This window comes from Chiloscyllium plagiosum, unplaced genomic scaffold (assembly GCF_037043375.1).
Source record: "Chiloscyllium plagiosum isolate Xiang-an unplaced genomic scaffold, Cpla_swu_hap1 HiC_scaffold_9, whole genome shotgun sequence".
NCBI classification, from domain to species: domain Eukaryota; kingdom Metazoa; phylum Chordata; class Chondrichthyes; order Orectolobiformes; family Hemiscylliidae; genus Chiloscyllium; species Chiloscyllium plagiosum.
In genome coordinates this window covers 76,217,781-76,233,925 of record NW_028270147.1, presented here as the reverse complement: position 1 = coordinate 76,233,925, position 16,145 = coordinate 76,217,781, and the positions used below count along the sequence as shown (strand labels likewise).

The window sequence follows — 16,145 nt, the reverse complement described above, 5'->3', positions numbered from 1 at the left end:
GCTATTTAGCATGGCCAATTCACCTGATCTTTGAATTGTGGGAGGAAACCGGAGCACCCGGAGGAAACCCACGTAGACATGAGGTGAATGTGCAAACTCCAAACAGACAGCTGTCCTAGCTGGGAATCGAACCCGGGTTCCTCGCGCTGTGAGGCAGCATTGCTAACCACTGAGCCACCGTGCCGCTCTATTTAACAGCAGTTCTGAAGGCTAACACCACGTGAACTGTATTATTTCCTCCATGTAGCCTTGATTTTGTGCTGAAATCCTGAAGTAGGCCTTTGACCTCTGATTTGGAGGTGCAAGTGCTGATAGGCGAGGCCAGTCAACTCAAGTTACAGGACTGCAGTAACACCATACTGAGGGGTTTTTGAACTGACGGCATCAAATTTGATGATGTGGGACTTGCTCAATTGAGTTACAAGAAAGAGGAATGCAGCATAAATGATTTTGTTCTCAATTTTTTTTATTGTGAAGTTGAACTTCAGTCATGTCATTTGGGGATTTATGCACAAAAATAAGCATAATTGCCTTCACAGAAATGAGAACAATTGGGTTTCAAAATACACCTTTGCCTGACAGAAATAAACTAGCATTTGGGAAGTGCTTCAAGGTAATTTACTGCTCAATGTGAACATTAGCAGACTGTTAAGATAACTTAATTCACACATTTTCACTAATTATCGCTGTGATCCAGTGGTAGGTCACAAATTACTACTTTGTTCCTCGAAGAGATAAACCACAGAATTGATAGGATTCCCATCTCCTTGATAAAGGATTGTGCATCTTTTATGTTGGGTTATTAAGGGAATGAAACTGAAACTCACAAATGAGTTGCTGCTGTGACATTTTGATTTGTATCCCATTTTTAAACATTGACTCCAAGTACCACAGAGAAAAAAAGAACTCATTACAACAGCCTATCTGAGTATATCAAACAGTTTAAATTGATTACCTGCTGCACAGAGGGCTCTATTCTCAAAGGCTTTCGCTTTGCTATTTTTGCAGCTATTTGCATTTGTATTTCTGATATTTAAATAAAAAGACAGAAAATAAGCAGGAACGCGTAACCTCAGTTCTCAAGCACATGAGTATCTCAGTCCATCTCTTGTTTCATATAATAACTAATTAATATGTAAATCATGAGTGCTTGATGCGGATGGGCTATTTGTGTCCTGTTCACATCAAAGCTGAGCTTTTCCCCTGGTACTAAAGAAATAAATGTCACCTGAGAGGGTGAAATGCAAGCAAATTAAAACCAGCCACTGCTGATGCATCTCTGGGCTGTTGAGAGGATGTCACCAGGGCAACTGGTAACTGTAAACCAAAATGGGCCATGCAAGGTATAAACTACTTTTGATCTGGCACTGTTTTAGCATGTATACGAGAGACTGGTGCCCATGAACTGACTCATGCCAAGTAAACTGTGAAACCTGCTCCCTTCTCCCAGTGACAGACTTGCTCAACCATTCAGCTATTGACCCCAGTTGTAGGCTGATGGCTTAGAAAAGTCAGAAGGCATGGGTCTCTCAAATCCTAAACTTGAGAATATTCAAATATTTTCGAGAGAGGCCAAAAGAGGTGCCACAAATTAATCGCTGAAATATGCTTCCAGCTTTAAAAGGTCTGGGTTATTGCAACTTCCCTGAAAGCCCGTCCGTTGGTTAATAACAATTCAGCACCACAAACACAGAAACCTGGCCCAGTTGTCAAAAGTGTCAAACTGTGATCATGCAGAGCACAGAAAATGTACAATCTGTCACTAGTTGGAAGTATGGTTCTAAGTGTAAGAGGATAACTCAAATTCTGGGAACTGAACCTGGCTACATTCCCGCATACAAAACAACTGAAGCGAATCAAATTGAAATTTTGGAAAACTAATCTAAAAAAAATTCAAAACTTGCACGTTTACAGCTAACACTCTATTGGATGTTAATATGGACGACAATCACTGGGCGCAAGATTGAGGCACAATTTTCTAACAATTTGTTTACATTAGAATATATGAGAATGGTAACTAACAAGTTAGTCATGTCATAGAGATGTAATTCACAGAAACAGACCCTTCAGTCCAACTCATCCATGCTTACCAGATATTTTAAATTAATCTAGCTCCATTTGCCAGCACTAGGCCCATATCCCTCTGAACGCTTCATATTCATGTACCCACCCAGATGCCTTTTAAATTTGTCCCAGCATCGACCACTTCCTTTGGCAACTCATCCATAAATGCACCACCCTCTGTGGGGGAAAGAAATTGCCCCTTCTGTCCCTATTAAATCTTTCCTCTCAGTAAGACTTAGTTGTAATTGTTTAGTGAATTTCTTTTATAGGTGAACAATTGTAAGTGATACCTAACATTGAAGCTGATATTTTAAATTCATTCCACCAAAGTTGGGAAACCTAATGATGACACTCAACATGAATCTGGCATAGGATTGAGGGTGATTTTGCGGTTTGGATCAGAAATTGGCTAGCTGTAAGAAGACAGAGGGTGGTAGTGGATGGCAAATATTCATCCTGGGGTTCAGTTACTAGTGGTGTACTGCAATGATCTGTTTTGGGGCCGCTGCTGTTTGTCATTTTTATAAATGCCTTGGATGAGGGCATAGAAGGATGGGTTAGTAAATTTGCAGATGATGCTAAAGTTGAAGGAGTTGTGTCAATGCAGAGGATGTTGCAGGTTACAGAGGGACATAAATAAGCTGCAGAGCTAGACTAAGAGGTGGCAAATGGAGTTTAATGCGAAAGAGTGTGAGGTGATTCACTTTGGAATGAGTAACAGTAATAAAGAGTACTGGCCTTATGGTAAGATTCTTGGTAGTGTGAATGTGTAGAGAGATCTCGGTGTCCATGTGCATTGATCCCAGGTTGTTAGGAAGGCGTATGGTGTGTTAGCTTTTATTGGTAGAGGGATTGAGCTTCAGAGCCATGAGGTCATGTTGCAGCTCTACAAAACCCTAATGCGGCCGCGCTTTGAGTATTGTGTACAGTTTTGGTTCCTGCATTATAGGAAGGATGTGGAAACATTGGAAAGGGTTCAGAGGAAATTTACCAGGATGTTGACTGGCATGGAGGAAAGGCTGAGGGGATGTGAGGCTGTGTTTGTTAGAGAGAAGAAAGTTAAGTGGTGACTTAATAGAGGTATGCAAGATTATCAGAGGATTACATAGGGTGGACAGTGAGAGCCTTTTTCCTTGGATGGTGATAGCTAGCTCAAGGGGACATAGCTTTATATTGAGGGGTGATAGATATAGGACAGAGGTCAGAGGTAGTTTCTGTACTTGTAAAGTAGTAAGGGCATGGAATACCCTGCCTGAAACTGTAGTGAACTCGCCAACATTAAGGGCATTTAAATGGTCGTTGGATAAACATATGGATGATAATGGAGTAGGTGGGCTTTAGATTGGTTTCACAGGTTGGCGCAACATCGAGTGCCAAAGGGCCTGTACTGTGCTGTAGAGTTCTATGTTCTATGAAGCTGAATTTCAAATGATGTCAAACAAACTTTCCCTTTCTGACTGTTTCTTATTTGCAAGGTTCCCCGAGATGTTTGGTGAAGGGCTAAATGTAGGGGAACGGTTCTGGGTGGGTTGCTCTCGGAGGATCGGTGTGGACTTGTTTCCACACTGTAATTAATCTAATCTAATCTAATCAGACCAAAGATCAATCAGTTTGACAGCAGCAGAATTTTTTCCACGCCAACTTCTGGATTTAGATGCCAATCAGCCATTTTCTAATTAAGTGGTGGTACAGCTTCAAGAGGCTGAATGGTCATTCTGTCCCTACATTCCCTTTTGTAAAGGACGTTAGACAAGTAGTGTGATTTCATGGGGGTAGATTGAGACTAACTGCATTTGGTAGGGGGAATAAAGGTAGCCATCATATTTATATTGTAAGAAAATGTCCCAAGATAATTAGTCAAAAAAAAGTATCAACATTGTTTTTCATGAAAAATGCACATTATCCAATGCCAGTTAACTTCAATGATACCACATTTATAGTGTGATAAAGTTTAATTCACCGCTGTCTATCCCATCAATGGGAGCCAGCCTCTCTAAAATTAATATGGATTTCCGGTTTGATTTCACAAACAATCCCCAAGAGATCTTGCAGAACCTTCTCACTATTCCGTTCGTGGTTGCTTATGAGCCCATTGATCTTTGCTCTGGTTTGTTCATCCACTTTGACTAAAAGGTTACCTTGAGAACCCATGATCTAAGATAAAACAGAGACATGTTTATTGTAAACAGAAGGCCACGTCACTGGATTTTTCCATTTGAAACATTTTGGAAACAGTTCGTGAAATTATGATATTTACAGGATGCACATTCAAGATTCCAGCTTTCTTCTCTCTCTAATATTTTTCCTTCACAAGGTCCTCTACTGAATATACAAGGATAAGGTTCTAAAGTACTCTGGATACTTTACAAACGATGGCCTCCTTTATGCTTGTGGCTGAATAATAATTGGCAGTGTATTATTAGTCAAGTGATGTTCTCTTGGGGTGAGAGGGGGAGCCTGATCCTGTCCTTGTGTGACTACGCATATATATTTGACATATCGAGGAAACTTTGATTGGCATCCCTACTTGCCCATCCAGCACAGAGGCAGGAAGTCCAGTTCTGGCACAGCTTTGGATAGATTGGCTTCATAGAATCATAGCATCTCTACAGTGTGGAAACAAGCCATTTGGCCCAACAAGTCCACACTGACCCTCCGAAGGGCAACCCACCCAGACCCATTCCCCTGTCTTATTACTCCACATTTCCCCTGACTAATGGAGCTAACCTACACAGCCTTGAACACTATGGGCAATTTAGCATGGCAAATTCACCTAAGCTGCGCATCTTTGGATAGTGGGAGGAAGTCGAAGCACCCGGATGAAACCCACGCAGATACAGGGAGAATGTGCAAACTCTACACAGATAGTCACCCGAGGCTGGAATCAAACCTGGGTCCCTGGTGCTGTGAGGCAGCAGTGATAACCAATGTGCCACTCTTGGTCAAAATATCAATGCGGCAGGGACAGGCCACTATGAATGCCGGAGGAAACATCACAGAAGCGCTTCACAGGAGGCTCCCAAGCACTGAGGATGTCACCTAGACAGGGGAAGAAACGTTTGCAACAAAAACTTCCAGCTCGGCGAACAGAACCACAGCATCAATGCTATGTCCTCGCTGGTCAGTCTGACCTTGCACCATGACAGGCAGGGCTTTTCCTCAATGGACGATCAGGAGTGTATCTTTTCTAAGGTTTATTTTTGAAACACCCATGTTATGATGGGAATAACCTGCTGGATTCCTGCTGGAGCTCCAGTACTAGCCCAGCAAACCATACAGGGACTCGATCCATGTCTAGCATAAACTACAGCTTTGACAGCCAGTGCACCAAGAAGGGCCTTGGGAAAATGGCAGCCTCAATTTCTGCAGAAGGGATTGGAAGCTGAGATGCAAATGATTTGAAACATTCTGTCCTCAAGATGGTAATGAGTGGGCTCCACCTGAGGGTTAAAAGCAAGGCTCAACTGGGAGGAAGGTTTAATATTAAAAAGTCTTAACAGATTGGTCCCCTGAACTCTTATCATCTTCTCTTCCACCCCCATGTTTCTTCCCTCCCCCCTCACCACAATGCACACACTTGCACTCTCATACATACATACACTCACACACGCTCATACACTCACACACACTTGCACTCTCACATGCACATTCTCTCTCACGCACACACACACACACGTGCACACAGACACATACACTCACTCACTCCCTCTGTCTCTCTCTATCTGTCTCTCTCATATGCAACCGCATCCATCAGGGACCAAGGATCCATTCAGTGTGGCATGATTGCCTGTTGTCCCCATGCAGAATATATCCCTGCACACCAATTTTCCATGTCCCGATGGGATTGGCACTGTGGGGTGGTAGTGAGCACAAATCCCAAAGCAGGCATTGAAAACACATTTTTCAATGGTGTCATCTGATACTTTGGGAATTTTTATGATTCTAGAACATAAAATCATGACATAAGCAAAATGAGCTCTGATTTATCACCAACAGTGAAATGTATTCATATCTCTGTTTGTGATACCAAGGATAACTCCACAAACCTCATATTGGGTCATGACTGACCAGAAATGGATTAAATCCCATTGTTTTTTTCCACTGTGTGCAGGGACTTTTGATTTGTGACTATTGATTCTCACAATTATGGTCCAAAGAAGCAGCAATTAAATCAATCCCACTTGTTTGAATTGATACATACAGAGTCTTGCTTTTGTCTGAACTCTCTCTCCCTTTGCAGACGATATTGATCTATCTCAGCTTGTGCCTCATCCTTTGCTTGTTTCAGCCGTCTTCCCTTCCCTGGAAGAACATTCACAATGAAAATGCTTGATAAGTATTTTATGATACCAATTGTGCCACCAATCTAATAAACATCGCACACAAAAGGGAATCGATGGATTGCAAGAAATGAAACCGTCGGACAATGCTGGACTGATTAATAAGGCTCAAGTGAGTTACGTCATCCTGTGTCTAAAAGATTTCTCTTCAAAGCTATATTGATTATTTTTCTTCCTGGATTCCACATCCATTCCAATTTTTGTGCACAATTTTCATTCGGTTTCAAAAGTGCAAAATCTAATTGTAGAAGATTGCTTGCCTGTTTGTTTTTGAATTCCTCATTGCAGTACTGAGCTTCAGGAATCTGCACTGTGCTAACTGGTGATGTGCAGTTATGCCTTTATGACATGTTCAGCACAGCAATTGGAACAATGGTGGCAGGTTATCAGAAACCACTGCAGGAATCAGAGTGTGCCCTGATAAGTGTGTATGCCATTAAACAGGCAGGGATCACAGTGGCTTATTAGGTCCAATGTTTCTGTCTGTTAGCCTGAAGCAGGCTAAATAGGGGGCTTTGCTGCTGCTCACTCCTTTTCACACAAATGATTTTCCACGGTGTTTGGTGGAAAATGGCGAGAGTGGGTGATGATGAGGCAGGCAGCGAGAAGATGTGGGGGGCAATTGGTTTTTCTACACCTCCTAAAGCCTAGGTTAACAGCATCACTATTGGTGCTGCCCAAGAAAGACAACTCTCTACTTCTCGATTGTGGACCCATTATAATATGAGGGCACTGTTTTCGGCGGTCATAAATGAAAGATTTTTGAACATGTTCTTATTTCTTCCATAGGGAAACGGAAGCATTAAAAAGATCCAATTTAATATGTTCGTCTAACTTCAATGTACAATTCGGGATCCTCACTGGGATGGTGAGTTCAGAAGCATTCTGAGAAAGCACTGCATATTTCAAACTATTACTTGATTAATATCCAGCATACACTTACTCTTCATGTGATATATATCAATTTAGTCTGCATGAGAAGTAGCAATGGCCTTTTGAGCTGCTCAGCTGTTCAATAAAGTCAGGGCTCGTCTTTGGCCTTAACTTCTCAGCCCAGCACTATCCTTATAACGCTTAGGATCCAAAAATTCATCCATCCTGGTCTTGAACATGCCCAGTGATTCGGCAAACACAGTCCCTCTGTATAGAACATTCCAAATAATCACAAACCTTTTGACAGAGAGAATTCCACTAAATGCCTGAGCCTTGTTCTGTATCTGTAACCACGTGTTTCTAGACTCCCCAGACCTATGTCCTTGATCAATCCTTTTTGCAGTTTTCATCTTGCCTTGAGCACTGGACACATACTTATTCCAACAAATAATATTCTGGTTGAATTTTCACAAAAAAAATACTTTCATGGCCAAACACTATACATACAATTTAGATAATAGGCATGATGTGCTATTGAGCAATGAGATATATTGCATTCAATGAGCTGTAACAGATCCATGCCTTGTTTTGTGACAGACACAGTCATGAAGCTTTTACACCTTGATTTCACTCAATTGCACACAAGTGGAAGACTGTTGGTATTCCAGCTTTGGACCTGATATAATTCAGACAGATCCAGAGCTGGAGGTCCATTCCAGTCCCACAGACTGCCTTGCAAACATTGCTTCAGCCAAGACAGAGCATGGAAGGGTTTATTTTGTAGCCTGTTCATCCCGAATATAATGGTCCAGATTAATCAATTGGCCAATGTGGCAATGAATGCCAAATGGCCACATTTAAGTTCAGAGTTCAGTATGAAAATCCAAGCAAACAAGCCAGTCCCCTGATGCATTCCCTGTGATGTTTCTATTATTTCTTGATGAGAAGCATGTTGTTGTTTTAATCAGACACAGACAGATTGTTTTAATTCATGCCACATGCGTGTGTTGACAAGGTTATCAAGTTGGACTCTGCATTGCTCAAAGGAGAGCCCTGAGCTGTTAGCAGGCTCAGCATGAAGCTGTATGGGGTGAGGAGGAAGTGGGCAGTGATTGGCCAGGGGAGCTGGACTGTCCGAACACAACTTCGACATTTTGTTTGATATCTTCAAAGTGCGAAACCCCGAATGCTGCCACTTCTCAAGGTCTCACAGTTTCTGTGGGCGTGGGATTCATTTTGTAGCCTGCTCATGCTGAGTATACATGGTCCAGATTAATCAATTGGCCAGTGAGGGAATGAATGCCAAATGACCACAGTTTCTCTGTCAGTGTCAATGAGTGCACTTAACCTTGAACTTTGTTTTAATTCTTACACACACATTTTTAATGCTTGTGATTTAAACTGTACTCCTTACGTTAAGATGCCTCTTTTGCTCTATCGTAATCTGACACCTAACTAGGCATTTAGTATATTTTGAGTGCAGTTTCAGTCTGACCCCACTCAGTGTGCTTCAGTTATACTGTTGATAAAATACATGCTTTGTTTGACTTGGGACCACGTTTAACAGAAGTAGACTAACTGAATGAGAGAACAAAGAAAATCAACATTTAAATCACTAAACATAAAAGTGTATGTAACGCAAACACAATAACCTTCTTAAGATAGACAAAAACTGTCTTGAAAGTATCTGCGCCTCCTTCGACTGGACTCATTTGGTTAAAGGCAGCCAAATGATGCAGCCATGTGGACCAGCTGGTCCAAGCTTTAACATGTTCTTGCCTTTGAGGTGACTGATGCCAGGCAAGCTGGCAGTAGGGGTGCTCCAAACTGGCTGGTGCCCCTTCACTTGAAATCCACGCACCAGCATTTAATCTTCCAGGAGGACAGTGATGCACAGCGAGGTACTGGCTGCAGGAACCGAGCCAGAAAGTCCCTGCTGGGTTCTCCCCGAAAGGGGGGGGGGGGGGAAGTAAAAACACTGCTGTGCAGAGTGGAGGGAGGATGGGTTTGGCCTCCGCTGTGATCTCCTCCCCCAACACCCCCTCCCTACAGGCTGCCAACTCTCAGTGCCTTGCTACAGCTGGGATTCTGGCACCCACAGAGCCCTCACCCCAGCAGGAGTCAGTGTCTTGAAGAGGGTTACAAGAAAAAATTACAAGGAAAACCCCTGTCACTTTTTTAGGTTAAAGGATGAAGTGGTACAGAATTTTAACCTTTAATGAAAATAATGTTTCTTGTTAATGTGGGTAAAATTCCACCTCATCCCCTCACACAGAGAGGGCTAAATACACTTCCCGAGTGAGTCTGTGGAGGGAAACCCCGTTTAAGGAACAGTAGAACACTTGAAGTGGACAGAGCTCTTTCTGGCTGGAATAATTCAGAACGACTCCATGAACAATCTTGTCTGGGATGATCTGGTGTACTATTAAGGCCTGCCCCATGGGAGACCTGAGTTGTGGCCTAGGTGCCCTTGATGTTAAAGTACTCCCTTACACTGTTTTCCATGTGAGATATTGATCCAGAAATGCCAATGATTTTCCAGCCCTACGTTGGCTCAGGTACCTATGTCAACTGTGACTGTGCATTGTTTAACCTAAGGTTGCTGCTAGCGGTATTTCAGCAATGTGTTTATCCAACGGTGGCAGTGTTAACAAAGAAAACAGAGCTCACCCTAAATTATTCATTTGTTTTCAATGCCTTTTCTAGCACCGTGTGTGCCGTTCCCTGCCAGGTCTGTGACAGGGCATGTCCACCCCTTAGATGTGTCCCTCACTTCACTCCCAAGTGAAATAGTTGCAACATTGTAAAATGTCTCAGATTAAGGCAGGGACAAAGATACAAGTCTGAGTTCCCAAATGAAGTGGAATAAAATGTACATCTATAACAAACGCTTTTGTTTTAGCATGGTCTATGTCGATCCGATTAATAAAGAGTTTTTAAAATCTTAATAAAATCTTCCTCCAACCCAGTGATCTTTGTGCTTTGATTCCACAATATAGTGAACCCACTTTTCATGCTCTTGACTACCAGAAATTATCAGTAAGTTAGGTTTACTCACTCTTCTTGGCTTCCTCTAACTTTTCTTTGGCCCGTTTCTCAGCTTGTAAAAGCTGATGAATTCCCTGGGAGTGGCTGGTCATATTTCCATACGTGCTGGCTCTCAGTGACAGTGCTGATCAGAGTCTCCCATCCACATTTATAGGGATCTTGATGACCGTGATACCTGGCTGTTGCTCAATACAACAAAAGCAGTCTAGGTATAGCTTGAATGATAACAGCCTGCTCCAGTCACTGGCTGCTTTCAGTCAGTTGCTGCCAACTCAAACAGAGTAGATCTCCAATTGGAGTGATCCTTATCCGTTATCTCAACAAACAATAACAGTCACCTGAAAAAAAATTAACAAAGCGTGCACTATTAACATAGAAATAATCCAAACAACAGTTTCCAGAGTCCTGTTACCTACTTTCCAAAGAGTCAAAAAGTCAGAGAAATCTTACGGTAGTCTGAGCGACTTGGGCTGTGGTGAGATGGGTGGCAGAAACAGACAGCAAGTGCAGTAGGTCCCATCTTCCCGTCAAGATCACCCTGCGCCATCTTATATGGTCTCTACAGTGACCAGACAAGATTCTCGCTCGGCGGTGGCAAAGAAGCCAATTGACAGTCATTATTGTGTGTTGAACGCCTTGTTAACCGCACAGCTCACCTCATTAACATTCAGACTTCCATTTTATCAAACTCGCAGAGAAAAAGCTCAACGCCAGGCAAATTCAGCAAGGAAACCAAGGTAAAGCCACCGCCAGATGGATTCAATGCATCGCTAACTCTGAACGGCCTCCACGTTGGAAACCTGAGCATCCCCAGGCAGAGAAAGCAAGCTCCTATTTCTGTTCCCTTGTCCTACTTGTTTCACACAGACAGAAAGCCAGGAAGCTTGTCGTCAGTTGTTGATAGACCTCAGTCAAGTCAAGGGGGAAAGCCTTTGCTTGGGGGCTCTTGGCACAGTAAGTCAGGGCAGCCTCCAATACCAGTTCAGGGTTTGCTCAGGGCAGTTAGAGTCAGGATCCTCTCATAAGGAGTGAGGAGCTGTACGGTAGGCAGCACACCATTTCTCTTGACACTGTCTGCTCTTTTGCAAACAGATTTCTTCCTGGAATGAGAGAGAGGCAGATATTACAAATGATGCAGGTAGTTGGTGCTGCTGTTACTGTCGGGACACATGTCCACAGGGATCGAAACACTTATGCCCAAAATGTCGATTCTTCTGCTCCACAGATGCTGCCTGGCTGGCTGTGCTTTTCCAGCGCCACACTCTTCGACTTTGATCCCCAGCATCTGCAGTCCTCAGTTTCTCTTAGCACAGAGAGTATGCAGGCTTAGTGCAGTTTGGGGATTGGGGTGAGTGGGAGTGAGTGATGGAACATGTTGCAGGCAGTAGTGAGTGTGGTTGAGTGTTAACCTCGTTGGTTGATGGGTGCAGGAGTGGAGAGAGTGAGTGAGTGTGACATATTGGAAAGATGATGATGGTACTAACTCTGGCAGAATGGAGAAGGACATTAGCCTTCTCACAGGGCTCGTATTCCTCCAGATGGCTGAAACTGCCTTCGCCTGGGGGAATAGCTTTGTCCTGGCCTTCACTCCTAGTTCACGGGTCCAGGAGGCATGTTGTATCCAGCAGGACCCCAACATTCCGCCCTCAAAGCAGACCATCGATTTCCCCCAGCTGCCAGGTCAGGGACAAACCTCCGGCAAGGCCGTGTGAGGCATCTCCAGACGGGCTGTGTTTGTCCTGGTGCACAGCAGGCTTTTAAAGATGATGCAGAAGAAAGAAATGCTAGTGATTTCCAGGCTATCTGCTGTTCAGGAATGCAACATGGTAAAATAGAGCAGAATTGAGGGACACCATAGGGCCATGATAGGTTATTAATCAGGTGAGTTTTCTAAAATATGGATGAAAAACTCAGTGAACTTTGCTAGGAGAAGCCCTCCCAGAAATTCAATGCAACTTGTACTTAGTCAAAAAAAAACCATTCAGCCCATAGAGTTCCGCAGCAGAGGAAGAGGCCCTTCGTCCTGAATATCCATGCTGGTCATCAAGCACTGATCTCCTCATGCCCCATTTTCCAGCACACGTGGTCTTGTCTCTCTGGAGCATGATGTAGTGATCATCTGAAAACTTCTCAAAGTTGTGAAGATGGTTCCTGCCTCCGAGCACTCTTTCAAGCAGTGAGTTCCAAATCCTGACCTCTAAGCCATTGAAAAAAAAACTTCCTTAAATCCCCAGCTTTGTCCTGGATGGTCTCAGGTTTCTTGCTTGTTGTTGGGGGCTGCTCCCATCCAGGGAAGTGGGGAGTTTTTCATCACGTTCCTGACTTGTGCCTTGTGGACAGGCTCTGGGAAGTAAGAAGTCCAATTTCTAATTGGGCGGCACGGTGGCACAGTGGTTAGCACTGCTGCCTCACAGCGCCGGAGACCCGTGTTCAATTCCCGCCTCAGGCGACTGACTGTGTGGAGTTTGCACGTTCTCCCTGTGTCTGCGTGGGTTTCCTCCGGGTGCTCCGGTTTCCTCCCACAGTCCAAAGATGTGCAGGTCAGATGAATTGGTCGTGCTAAATTGCCTGTAGTGTTAGGTAAGGGATAAATGTAGGGGCATGGGTGTGTTGCACTTCGGTGGGTCGGTGTGGACTTGTTGGGCCGAAGGACCTGTTTCCACACTGTAATGTAATCTAATAATCTAATGTAATCTAATCTAAAATTCAAGCATCCACTTGAACAAACAGATGGTATCTCAGAGTAAGATCTCTCAGTCCTGCACTGGATTGTTCGCCTCGGTTTTATAGGTGCTCAGGCAAGACTTGAACCAACGAATATGGAGTTCAGCCAACAGCATGCTACCCACCGAGCTACAACTGATACCTTATTTGATTTTTATTCAATTATTATATCAGGTGGTATAATTCAAACCAAGGGATTTTAAAACTTAATGATTTGTAACAACTCTGTATGTGAACATGAATGCTCCCAATTGCAAAACATTAAACACTTACTGCCATAATGGAGTTTTGCATTTAGTGGCGTTACACAGGTATTTCGCCATCTTCTGGCTGTTAGAGGGAGTGATACAAATTCACAGCATAGCATGGATATTGTCAAATACACAACCAACCTGCAGACCCATGATTCCAAAGTGATCTTGCTTTGTCAGAATTTCTCCAAGATATGTATGACAGATCTCCGCATGCAAGGGAGAGATGCCAGAAGTGAGAAAGAGAGAGAGGCAGAGCAAAAGAAAAAGAGAGAGAGAAATTAAAGCTGTTTACTGCCATTTTAGTATTTCTAATATGCAATCATTGTTTGATGCCAGACCTCTTCTGACCATGGTGTTGAATTTTCGCTTTGGGAGCAGGAACCATGAGCCAACACAGTTTCTGGGTGTTGAAACTGTCCCAGCGGTAAATGGTCACTAATTGGCATTTTGACCCTGAATTCCCTGAAGTCCTCTTTAATTAAAGGTGGCAGATGGGGCTCTCAGAGTTAGAGAGGGATTCCAGGTTAATGGAAGTAACAAGCTGCAGTAAAAGGTAAGGAACTGAGAGGGTGCTTAGACGTGAATATGCTTGCTTGCTAACTTGAAAAATAATTTTTAAAATTAACACTGACAAAGCAGCTAGGCCACCATTGTGCTGATGGAGGGAGCAGGAGACTGTCCATTGATGCACCTACATCAACACAAACTGGGAGGACCTGGTGACTTGCCTGAAATGTTACCTCTTAGCTTGGCACTGGATACTTTCTCTGGACAATTAAATTGGCTCAAGGTGAAGTTGGGGAACCTGAGGACACTTGAAAAATCCTGCAGAGCCCTTACATTCTAGATATGGTTTGTAAGATTCAACTCACTCAAAATTGTTCGCTGGGGCTCATCTTAATCCTGTGAGAGGTTAGATTTTGAATTAAATAAAATCTCACCCACTTAGACAGAATGGAGGTCAGGTCCAGCAGTGTACACTTTAGCTTGAGTTCACTACTTGCAAACACAATAAAAACAATCTTTTTCTTAAAAAAACCCTTTCATTCAATGAAATATCCCAAGATGCTTCAGGGGAACATTAAAAATGCATTACGTCAAGCTTCACAAGGAGATATTCAGGTGGATGACCAAAAGGCGTAGTCAAAGAGGTAAATCTTACTAAGTAGCTTAAAGGAGGAAAGTGAGGTGGAACATTGCAAAGTTGGACGGAGGCAGTAACTGAGCTTGGGACTAAGATAACTGAAAGCACAACTACCTTTGCTACCTATTGGGGCACAGATCTCCAGGAAGGTTGTTGGATTGGAGGAGGTTACACAGATAGGGAAGGATAAGGAGGTGTTTGAAAAGAAGGATAAGAACTTTGAAATCAAGACATTGCTTTGAAGCATGGAAAATAGAAGCAGAAGCAGCCCTTCCAGTCTGCTCCACAATTCAATGTGATCATAGCAGGTTGTCCAATTCAGTCCACTACTCCCACTTTCTCCCCATACTCACCAACCCAAGGAAACCTAAACACAAAAATAAAAAGCAGGCCATACCACCAGTGCTTTACCGGAGGCTCACTAATGATGTTACCTAGTATGATGATGAAATGTCTGAAAACAAACCTTCCAGCTCAGCGAGCAATCTTACATCCAGAACCTCAACCCGAGCTAAGAATCTTCTTAAAACTCACTAACTATTAGAACTTTATAAGTTTCTATGAGATTCCCCCTTATTCTTCTAAACTCCACTGGATATAGAATTGCAGAATTACATAGGACAGAAGAGGCCCTTAGACCAATTGAGTCCGCACAGACAAAATTTACATTAGGTCTCCCAGTCAAACAACTTGCTCAAATCATACTGAGACATTTCTGCATCCTCCTCTCAGTTCACCCTCCGAAATAGCTTTGTGTTGTCTACAAACTTGGAGATATTACATTTAGTTCCTTCACCTGTATCATGAATGTACGTTATGAATAGTTGGGGTCCAAGCACTGATCCACTCGTCACCGTGGAGGTGGTGGTCTTCCCAGCGATCGCGGAGGTGGCATAGAACATAGAACATTACAGTGCAATACAGACCCTTTGACTCTTGATGTTGCACTGACCTTGGAAACAATGTGAAACCTTTCTATCCTACACTATTCCATTTTTATCCATATGTTTATCCAATGACCACTTAAATGCCCTTAAAATTGGCGAGTCTACTACTGTTGTAGGCAATGCGTTTCATGCCCCCACTACTCTCTGAGTAAAGAAACTACCTCTGACATCTATCCTATATCTGTCACCCCTCAATTTAAATCTGTGGCCCCTTGTGCTAGCCATCACCATCTGAGGAAAAAGGATTGTCAACCCTATCTAACCCTCTGATTATTTTATTTGTCTCAATTAAGTCACCTCTCAACCTTCTTCTTTCTAACGAAAACAGCCTCTTGTCCCTCAGCCTTCCCTCATAAGACCTTCGCTCCATATCAGGCAACATCCTATTAAACTTCCTCTGCACTCTTTCCAAAGCTTCCACATCCTTCCTATAATGCAATGTCCAGAACTGTATGCAATACTCCAAGTGCGGTCGCACCAGAGCTTTGTATAGAGCTGCAGCATGAGCTTGTGGTTCCAAAACTCAATCCCTCTACCAATAAAAGCTAACACACTGTAGGCCTTCTTAACAACCCTGTCAACCTGGGTGGCAACTTTCAAGGATCTATGTACATGGACACCAGGATCTCTCTGCTCATTTACACTACAAAGAATCTTACCATTAGCCCAGTACTCTTTATTCCTGTTGCTCCTTCCATAGTGAATCACCTCACACATTTCCACATTAAACTCCATTTGCCACCTCTCAGCC

General features: G+C 43.2%; 1 protein-coding gene across 1 annotated transcript; it reads right to left on the bottom strand.

Annotated features, from left to right (window-relative positions):
- Window positions 1-448: 448 nt before the first annotated feature.
- Window positions 449-10,478, bottom strand: LOC122554786 (V-type proton ATPase subunit G 3-like). Its single transcript, XM_043700161.2, has 3 exons — window positions 10,336-10,478; window positions 6,266-6,366; window positions 449-4,218 (listed from the first exon to the last, which is right to left on the bottom strand). Exons 1-3 carry the CDS (start codon window positions 10,415-10,417, stop codon window positions 4,039-4,041), a joined length of 363 nt encoding a protein of 120 aa, XP_043556096.1. The 5' UTR covers window positions 10,418-10,478; the 3' UTR covers window positions 449-4,038.
- Between the last annotated feature and the right edge of the window lie 5,667 nt (window positions 10,479-16,145).